General features: G+C 40.6%; 1 protein-coding gene across 2 annotated transcripts in view; it reads right to left on the reverse strand.

The window, feature by feature from the left end:
- Window positions 1–9,398, reverse strand: part of SCG3 (secretogranin III) — a 28,718-nt gene extending 19,320 nt beyond the window's left edge. For both annotated transcript variants that reach the window (XM_050309047.1, XM_050309046.1), the window contains exons 1-8: window positions 9,192–9,398; window positions 8,453–8,505; window positions 7,874–7,919; window positions 7,564–7,779; window positions 6,411–6,553; window positions 5,066–5,227; window positions 4,601–4,778; window positions 2,386–2,502 (exon numbers count right to left, since the gene is read on the reverse strand). In XM_050309047.1, the coding sequence (XP_050165004.1) occupies window positions 2,386–2,502; window positions 4,601–4,778; window positions 5,066–5,227; window positions 6,411–6,553; window positions 7,564–7,779; window positions 7,874–7,919; window positions 8,453–8,505; window positions 9,192–9,276 (1,000 nt within the window). In that variant the 5' untranslated portion in view covers window positions 9,277–9,398. The remainder of the gene's footprint in view (window positions 1–2,385; window positions 2,503–4,600; window positions 4,779–5,065; window positions 5,228–6,410; window positions 6,554–7,563; window positions 7,780–7,873; window positions 7,920–8,452; window positions 8,506–9,191) is intronic.
- Window positions 9,399–10,913: the final 1,515 nt, after the last annotated feature.

Raw genomic sequence — 10,913 nt, forward strand, 5'->3', positions numbered from 1 at the left:
AATATGCATTATGTAATATTGAATATGTGTATTAAAAAATGAGCTTATTCCTTGTGTTTTCATGTGTGTGCATCAGCGTTTTTCTTGCACCACACTGCAGCTAGATCCTTTGTAACTTAAAGCTAAACCTAATAACATCAGTCACTGCAGCAGGAAAATACTTTCCCCTGGAGTAAGGTACAATGATGACATAATGCTGTGGTTTCCAAATCCCAAGCCAGCTGTTACTGGTATATGCATTCAAACTCACTGTCTCTGCACTCCTGTGACAGGCAAAAAGGCTTGTGACTTGATTCAATAAATGATTTATTTTTTTGAATGTATAATTCACAGACATAGCTTATGCACGGCTTCAGACACAGAGTGGGAAAAATTAACTTAGGCAGTTTCCTACTTTAACAAAATGGAACGAGGATATAATCCATCTGCACTGACCCAGTAGGTATATTCTGCCAACTAGCATGGAATCTGCTCACTGATTTTGGACTGAGAGAACAACAAAAAGCTGCCAATTTTTAAAATTGATTCTTCTGAGACATATTCATACTAATTCCTTTATCTGCTATAAATAAAAACAGCTGGGCATCAATTCCCTGACCCAACCTGTACCAAGATACACAGTACGTATCCAGGTATTACTTAGTATATAGTATATAACTTAGTATATAACTTTCAGTTGAATAAGAGTGGCAATAAAATTGCTGCCATGTTTAAGGATAGTGCAAGAAGCTAACATACTCCTGTGGATGCTCTCCTTGAGTATCTGAGAATATTAGTTCAATAAATGAAGGTCAGCTTTAAAGTAATTTCTCAACAGCAAGTCTAAAAAAAGAATACCACAGAAGCAACTTGAGACCTATGAGAAAGCTTTTTCCACTACAGTAAGTTCCTTTGATGGAGCAAAAAATCCATCTCTGCATAAATCACTCATTTGCAAGACAGAGTCTGGATACATCAGTTGATAGTCTTACTTTAAATCCAGACTAAACCAGACCTCTGAAACTCTTAACCTAACCCCTGCCTTCTATACTGTGTCATCATGGCAATTTGTTTCCAGGGTTACAGTATTTATTTACTCAAAGTAAAGTCAATGTGAACAACTGCTCTGAATTTTAGCAGGAAAAATGTATCCCTAGTGTAATTCCATTATCTGAGTGGCCTTGTGTCAGGGATGAACGTGGCCTATTAAGTTTTGGCACAACACTATCAGTGAGGGCAATATCTGCTCAAGTCATACTACCTTCATTTGTAGAATAACACTGAAACCACTGTGCTTAAAATCCACCATTTCTTTATGTGCATCTTTCTTTAAATGCACAGGAAGACAGAGAAATAAAGAGCTGAACTGTAGCATAACTTGTCCAAAACTCAAGGACTTCTCATGGAAGATGAAAGGATAGTCTTGGTCAGAGACATAATGAATTCTTTGGAGAGGAAGTGCAATCATGTAGCTGAATGTGAGTCATGATGGACTGGATCTTCTGTAGCCAAGTAATTGATAAGCAATCTGTACAGTTGCAGTTGCATCCATCAATCATGTATCTGCAATGGCTCAGATCAGACAAGCCTGGAGAAGCCATGAAAGATCATTGCCAGTCCTATCTCTGTGACAGGTTGAATTATGAAGCTGAGAAATTGCCCTGATGTAAACAAAAACTTTTCAGACTAAGCCAGACCAGGAATACTTCAGAAAAATTAAAGGGTTGTGCAAGGTTTATGCAGATGAGCCCTTCTTCTATAGGTCTGCTTGTTTATGTAGAAAGGCTACCAACAGTAAATGGAAGAGAGTTCGTCAAAGCCAGGAAAGGTGTGTGAGACACAAAACAAAACAAGAACAAAACCAGGTTGTTCCAAATTCCCTCTTCAGGAAATTACAGCAATTTTACAAAACCTACATAGCCACAGACTCTAGAATGGATCCAGGAAAGAGTGCTTCAAAACCTACTCCTGTGCCAAAATGTAACACTCATAGATGGAAGGAGTTTTACTTGGTAGACAACGATCTATTCTGGCTACTTACACGTGACAGGTTAAAGGAGCTGAAGTGCTGGATTGTTCTTCGAAAATGCAGGTACCTGATTCACCTCCACAGAATGCAGAAAACCCTGATCTTCCCTTGACATAAAGTCATTGAAATCAATTGTGTTTCACAGGTGTGAAAGTGAAATAATCCTCTAAATACATATCTGATAAATTACCTTCCCTTCATTAGATGGAAACATTAAAGCAGTACGGAATTAAACATGCTTATAGTGAATGACCAATCATTTGTAAGTACAGCTTTTAAACATTTATAATGAACAAAGCTGAAGCAGGTTTTATAAGAGCAAGTAAGATGAGAAGATAACTATCACTGTTGGTAGAGTAAGAAAATTGCATTCTCACCCAGATAGGAAACTCCTTCTTCTGGTGTGATTGTTCCATATTTAACCATCATCTTCACAAAATCAATCAGGGTTTTCATTATGGTTATCAAGGTCTCTTTCTCTTTTGTCTCCGTCTCTGTGTGAGGGGATGAAGCAAAACTAGTCAGAGACTTCAGCCAACTTGGAAAAACTCAGTGCTGCAAACTGTGCAAACTTCATGCATAAAGAATGACCTACTCACTGAAAGAGAAAATGCTGTGCTGGATTAGCAAAGAGAACTCATATATAAACATTTCCTGCAAAGTACAGCTGAATATACTTTAAAACTTCAGGGTTAGTTCTTCCTCATAGCTTTGTATCTTGAATCATAGAATCATAGAATCATAGAATAGATTGGGTTGGAAAAGACCTCCAAGATCATCAAGTCCAACCCCTGATCCAACTCTAATTACTATATCATGGCACTAAGGGCCATGTCCAATCTCTTTTTAAAAACTTCCAGGGATGGTGAATCCACCACCTCTCTGGGCAGGCCGTTCCAATGCCTTATCACCCTCTCTGTAAAGAATTTCTTCCTAACATCTAACCTAAACTTCCCCTGGCAGAGCTTGAGCCCATGTCCCCTTGTCCTATTGAAGGGCTGTGTTATGGAAGGCCAATGGAATTCATTCCATTTTACAGCTAAGAACACTAAACACACTGAGATGCAGTGACCTGACAGTCCAAATTGCTGATCAGAGGGTTGAGTTTTCTACAGTTTCTTTCTTTTTTCTCTTATTTGTTTGTGAACTATTTTGTAGACCAGTCTGGCTCTGTATGAGTTCAGAGATCCTTTCTCCTACAAGATCCATGGGTTTGATGATAAAAATATAAAGTGTTTCAAATGAGATTGTTACCACGCACAAGTCCATGACTCATGTACTGGGACAAAGTAACATTACACGGTTGAGATGTATCAGGAAGTGATACAAACAATTACTTTTATTATAAAAAACCATTCTTGCCCACGCTTATCCATTTTTTAGCTTTTCTTTTCCCCTCTTGTTCACCTGCTGAACAATATTACTGCTATTTCTGCATTAGCAGCATGAAACTGCCCCACCACACAGTTGCACAAGCTGTTCCCACTCCCCATATTACCACAGAAGGACCTGACAGAGCCAGGGGCACTGTCAGTCAGGGACAGCCAGAAACACACTCCCAGACTTGGCAGAGGTCCAGCCACTCTGAGAGCTGCTGAACAGGCTTTTTATTGCTGCCTGCAATTTAACACACAGCTGTAGGATGCAAGTGAATCCCACTCCTCTAGCTTGATATGACCCGACAGGTGAACAGCATAAAGCAGGAGGCAAGGCAGGGATGTGCAGCCAGTGGGACCTGGCTCGATTTGCTTGATAACCTGCTAAACCCAACGTGCCTTTCTGCTTTGTGAGCAGAAACAGGAGAGGAGCTAGCATGCAAAACCACCATGGGAAAACGAAAAGAACAGGAAGAATGTGAAGTGTGTAGGTTGGACTTGAGCAAAATATGCCCTCAGGCTTTTCATTTTAGCTCTCCACTCAGGTATTTATGGGGAAAGTTTGAAGCAATATTAAGGCTCCTGCAGGACAGGGAATCTAGAGGATAAACACACATACACACAAATAAGTGTGTGTGTCTGCAGAGAGTGGGTGCTCACAAAGGGGCTGTGGCGAGGTGCCACCGTCCTGCCTGCAATGACTGGAAGGCAATGATGTCCAGCACCGGAATAGGAAGAGACGTGCAGAGCTTTCACTGCAATAAACAGCAAACCTGTGGTTTGTGAAAAGGCTGGAAGGCTCAGACTCATTTACTGGTACCATCACAGGATTCTGCTGTGGCTTACTTGTACCTCTGTTGGCTTAGAAGACACAGCTGTTACTGGAATGATCTCTGGAGAAAACAGTTTGCCAGTTTTTCACCATGTCCTTACGGGAATGAAAAGAATTCAGGATTCCTGCATCACACAGCACAAGATGGGAAGGGCTGCCTAGGTCACACTCTTTGCAGTTCTGAGTGCTGCTCCTGCCAATGTTTTGCCATTGGAATCACTAATCAAATTAGTTTCTGCTACACATCTTAGAAAACATTTTCAAAGCACATGGTCTTGCAACTAGGGAAGTTGTGGGGAAGGGGAAAGAGTAGGAGAAAACGCAGAGAATCTTAATTTTTAAATTTTTTTCCTAAATAATTCTGTAAATACATGATGAGCTCACCTGAGTTAAGACTTTTTAATAGTGCGTAAAAATTTGGAAAGTATTGGAGATCTTCAAAATTATCTTCAGAAGGTAGCTCATTTCTTCTTTCCAAGATATTAGATGATGACCACGTGTTATCCAGTGTATCATCAACCTCTCCATTAATGATACTGTCCTGATAAGATTTGCTTGGTGTCTTCACATAAGATATAAAAGAAGATATCTATAAACACTTCTGGTAATATAGTTACTAGAGCAAGAAATTGTATCATAACCTCATGCCAACATATTCCCAATTGCAAGGTGAAGACTATACCATTTTCTCAAAGTTATTTCAATCTGAAGTCTGGCTTAAACCCCAAAGTATTTCTTTAAGAACAACTTTAGTTTCCAGACTGAACTAATTATTCCCTAAAGAAAGGAGTGTATTGGTTTAGTAGTATCATTTGGCAAGGAAGACAAAATGATTAGCTAAGAAATTACCATTCTTTCCTGTTGCTTTTCTTTTGTATCACTGTCTGCTCTGCTTGCAGGGTAATCAAAATCTTCAGACTCCTTCTCACGATCCTTTGCTTCATTTGCAATCAGCTGTTGTAAAACCTCTGCCACTTCATCCTCCAGGGTATAGGCCTGACTCTCTGTGATCTGTTGAAATATTTGTGCAGAGTACTCAGAGAATACTGTGCTTCTCCTAGATTAAACATCAATATGAAACCTGAGCTTTGCAAATAGATTGCTTTAAATATGTTTGCTTCACAAAAGCACAACCAAATTAGGTGTAGTATCTTCACCAATGTGTGTGTATACATGTCTATATATAGACATATATATATATGCATGTCTATATTTATGTAAACATACACACATACACAAATATACACAGAAACACACACCAAATATGTGTGTGTACATAAAACCCACCCATTCACAGACACAGCCTTCAACAGGAAAACAAACCTGTTTAGGGCTTAACACAGTGGAGTGCAGCTTGAAAGACTGAACTGCAAGTGTGTCATACCTCCCTACATGTGTGTACATGGATCTGTACATAAAGTATGTACGTTCTGCAACACATCTATGTACAGTTGAATAACTACAACACAGTGCAGTGATATAGAAAGGGAAAAAAGCAAACAGCTTTCTATGGCATCATCAAAATGTTTTGTCTTTGCTTTGTAACAGCTGCCACTTGAAAAAGAACTCCACCATGCATCTGTCCCACAGCTCCCTCTGCATTCAGTGGGGTGCAGCGTGCAATAGCTAACTGCAAAATCTAGTGCAGAAAACAGAAGGTCAGTATTTTAAGATACAAGGATACCATATGGCAATGGCTAAAGCCATTGAGACATCCAGAGGTCAGAGACAAATCCAATCTTGCTAAAAATCAGTAACACAATGTATCCTCAACAAACCAGCAAGATTATATGTTTGCTGGTGACACTAATTAGTAGGTGGATAGGAATGAGCTCAGATCTTTCCCCTTTAAACATAGAAATTAATAATACAAAAGAATTCAGTGAAAATTGGAAGAGAAATTAAAGGAAGAATGAGGGCAGACATGGGAGGAGTACAATCAGTGAATGTTTTCTCAACATCAGAAATATTCTGCAGTTTGGCCTATTTTGTTGCAAAGCTGTCACAGGAACAACAATGTTATTGCAGAACTAAACCAGGGTGCCCAAATGAGTCTAGAAATTTGCCTAGAGCTTGAATGCCATTCATTTTCACTCAAGTCAGTATTACACATGGTGTTTGTCCAAACTGTTTTTTAAAAGAGTATTAAACCAACCCACAAAACAGCCAAATGAAGTATTAACAAGATACTTACTAGCCCCAGATTTAGAAGTTTTGAAACAATCTTGTCAAACACTCCTCTGTCATTTTCCTCATAAATTCTTGCAGCAATTTTTTGAACAATGTCTTCAGCAGTCAAAGGAGTGCCATCTAATTGATGGAGGCCATCTGGATCATCTGAAAGGATTACAGTTTAACTGTGTGCTGACTGCTAACTCATTTGGATTAAACATCTTGTAAAAAATATCTGCCCACATCTTCTTCTCTTCAGAACAAGGCTGCATTTTTTAGACACACTAGGGCTATACTTTGATACACACTTTGCAAGCTATTACATTAATCATAGTGAAAAGTTCTTTGTGTCCATTTTCCACATCTGAAAAATGGTCTTTCTGACTGGCTCTTTCAAAAGAGTAGAGATGAACGTTAGGAGAGAAAAAATTGTAAGAATGAGAGAACCCTGCTCCCATATACACTTATATGTGCCTTCATTGTATGGCCACTTAGATGAAATCAAATCATGACAAACTGTACCTGATCTGTCTGAATTTCAGAGAATAAACTTTTAATTATGTAATCGTTGCTTATGGCAAATAATATCATAATGACAACGGGAGAGAGAACATGATGAGTAAGCTTTGGTCTGTGATCAGCATACTTTGATATAATTAAAAATATCCTGAGTTAAATGCTGCTTACAACTCTCAGAGGACTCACTTAAACTACAAATCAATTAAACACTCCTCTAGCAAAGGCAAGTATTTTTGGCCTTCAGTAATTTCTTTTAGCTTTATGATGAGGAGAATTACCTAACACTGCACATAACATTTGGAATAAATATATTTGATTTAGCTGCATGTAAAAGTGCTTCTTCCTCTCAAACCAGAATAAATATATTTTCATTTAAAAATATGTCCCATTTTCCTTCCATCAAATCCAAACTGCTAAAAAACATGACACAAATTACACAGTTAGATTTTCCTCCAAGGAAGAAGACTGAAAATTGAGAGCAATTCTTTTGTACTGTGTTTCAAAACCTAATTGCAATACAACAAGCTTCCACAACTGGAAATAATTGAAACTGCACTCCAGTAACACATAGAGCTCCTGTTTGGTGCTGAGCACAACATTCATGACAGCAATCACTTTGCAAGAGAAGTCTAACCTAGAAGTCACTGAAAGAATACCTTGGAATTTATAATCCAGCCCACTTTTAGTGGAGTCATAGTCATCCACAAGCCTGCGGTTCTTGGTGGAGTCTGCATCATCAACGGCCAGTTGCTGTTTGTACAAAGAGCTTCTAATTGACTCCCTCTCCTTTTCATTCCTCTCTCTTTCTGCTACTGATTTTAGCAGGTTCAGGTCATCAACAAAGGAATAATTCCTAAACTCCGGCTTATTTTCTGGAAAATATATCAATGCACACATAACATGAAACCTTATACCTCTTTGAATACCATTCTGAATATTGCTATAAAACCAGGCAAGATATTTTACCTGTGGGAGCTGTTTTCCTGTTCTTGTCTGCCTCAGCTTCAGCAATCTAATATACAAAAATAAAACAAGAACAGGCAGAAGGAATAAAATGTGTGATCTCTTAATTTATCAACATCAGCAGAAGCCTTAGTGTCTAATTTTCACTCTTAATAAGAAGTTTACCTGAAAAAGTAGAACAGGATTAAGCACTTGGCACTTTCTGTCAGTACTACCCATTTCTGATCAGAATCACACACTACAAGAAGCTGCAACAGACTTCCCATTTTAAGATAAATGCCAGTTACATTTTCCTTCTTCATTCCAAGCTTATGCTATATTCCCACAGGATGTCAATACAAAGGGGTGGCACACCTGTGAGCTGTTGGAGCTAACAACCTGCTTTTGGAATGCTGGAGTGAAACTCCATATTCCAGATTTTAAAAATTATTGAAACTATATTTTGTATCCAACACAATCAATAATCATTTTACTGACACACTTACTTTTAACTCATTAGGATATTCAGGGATTTGGTACCTCAAAATATGATGGGAATACTATAACCAAAAAAAAATTGTAAATATTTTTTCTTTCACTCACCTGTTCCTCCAAAGGTCTTTCTACACTTAATTGTCTGTTGTGTATAGCTTTATCTAGAATAAACACACATATATACTCAGTTATATGACACATGCAACTACAAAGGGCACATTTTTCCTTAAATTATAGCTTTCTCCCATATAAAACAGTGTCTTAAATAGGATGCCAACTGCCAGTTCTTAAAAAAAAAAAAACACAACAAAACAAAACAACAAACAAACAAAAAACATAAGAGTGTTCCTAGAAGAATGAGAACACAATTAAAAAGTCAAACATTTAAACAAAGCATGATTGGGGTAGAGGGAGAGGTTCTGCAGAAGATGTAATAGAAATAGATACAGACTCAGTAACCTCTTTCTGATGAGAAAACTCACAAATTGGGGAAAAATGCTGGAAGAGGTCGACTAAAATAGCAATAATCGGATTGGCACAACCAAGAGATTAAAAATCTCTTCCATCCAGAATACCGGGGGAGACAGGGAGCCGCTGTAGAACGGATGAAAAGACTGCGTGGAGAAGACTGAAAAAATTCAGAGATTTTCCCTCCACCAGCACCTATCCCTTCACTTTAACATCAGATTGCAACTTCAGCGATCGGTGTCGGGAATTTTGTCGCTCATTTTGGGACCTCATCGCTTTTCGCCGAGCGGAAGGAAAGTTTTCCCTCCCCTCCCTCTCCACCCCGCAGAACTTTCCGCGCCCGCAGACCCGCGGAGCGGGCTCCGAGGCGGGCGCTTACCTCTGCCCGCGGGTCTGGGGAAGCCGTGAGCGCGGCTCGCCAGCAGCGACAGCACCTGCACCGCGACCGCCAGCCGGAGGAACATCGTGCGGGGATCGCGGCCCTCGGCGGGGCCCCGCGGGAGCCGCCCGGGCCGCCGGGCGCTGTCCGGCCCGCGGTGCTGAAGCTCGGCGAAGGCGCTGCCCGCGGCTCGGCCCCGCTCCCCGCGCCCGCAGAAATGGTCGAGCCCGGCCCCGCCGCCCGCCCCGGGCGCGGGGAGGGGACGGGGGCGGGCCGGGCGCGGAGCATGCGCGGGTCCCGCGGCCCTGAGCGGCCTCCCGGGGCCGGGCAGAGCGGCTGGGGGCTCGGTGAGTGCGCGGGGAGGGGCGGGCGGCGCTCCGGGTACGGGCTGCGGACACGCCCGCCCGGCGCCACCACCCCCGGGCAGCGCCATCAGACCCCGGGGGCTGCGCTGCGCCACCCTTGGAGCTGGAGAGGTGGAATTCATCCCCTCAGGGGAGGCCTGTGAATCGCTTCCATCTACCTCATCCCTTTCCAGCAAAGGCACCCGTCATCAATCTTTATCGTCTTCCTTTTCACCACAAAGAGAGGGCATCACAAGTTTAATCATGGCACGTCTCGCTCTTTTAAAATTTAGGGTTAAAAAAAGAGGCAGCACAAATGACGATAGGCATCATCAAAAGACAATAATTCTCAACATTTTTAATATTAAAGTTTAGCCCTTGCAGGCACAGAACACCAGCAAGTCCCTAGGCATCGGGGGAAGACATTTTCGCCGTTTCACGGCAGAACAAAGGATTGCAGCGGTAGCTCTTCAGAACTACAGGGTCTGCTTCCAAAATAAACCACGGTGGTTTTTCCTCAGAAAAGACCTCATCGTTTTGTCACAAATGCATACATGCAGTGGGCAGCTGAAAACACTTCACTATTAGAAATCTCAATGCTTGCTAACTGTTAAAAAATGGCTAAACACTATGTGAAGAGATGGAAAGGATCAGAGCTTTCACAACTGAGAGCCAGGAAACAGTGGAACTGTTCAATCCCTTATCAATATATAATATTACTGTAGTATAAGCTGTGGAGAACACACAAAAAAGTAGGAGAACGGTAATTAACTGGACTACAAGCCATAAAAAAATGCATTTTTTCCCCTGTTAGCAACCACTATGTCCCAGTCAAGCCTTTGCATATAATTTAGATGAAATAGTGAAAAAAACCCTCTACTTTACATCAGACTCACTTCTATAAATTAGTCTTCCACTGATCCAGAGCAACGAAAATAACTTTCAGAAATGTACTGATAATGCCAGAATGCTTACCTATCATCAAGCATCTATTCTTGGAGCTGTACCAGAGTTAGGAATTACACGATATTTTGGATAGAAACCTTTCAAGCATTGTGTTGTACATAAGAAAAAAATAACCTTAATTACACATTGCTTGGTAACCTACAAGGAAAACTATTATATTAACCAGAACCTTCCCTCACTTTAGAAGCACAGAAGATGGGCAGCTTCTACAAGGGTAAAGCATAGAGTAACCTTTTCCCCTGCCATCTTTAGCAGATGTGTATGTACAGCATCAGGAATTCAAAACTACAGGATAGTACTGATATAGACAAATGAAAAGATCAATTCTTACTTCAGTGTGGCTTTATATTCTATCCCAGTTTGGTATTGATTCAATGGTTCATTGCCTGTTCAATGTTCTCAATGTTACAAA

This window comes from Myiozetetes cayanensis, unplaced genomic scaffold (genome assembly GCF_022539395.1).
Source record: "Myiozetetes cayanensis isolate MyiCay16 unplaced genomic scaffold, myiCay2020 scf14, whole genome shotgun sequence".
In the NCBI taxonomy this organism is placed as follows: Eukaryota; Metazoa; Chordata; class Aves; order Passeriformes; family Tyrannidae; genus Myiozetetes; species Myiozetetes cayanensis.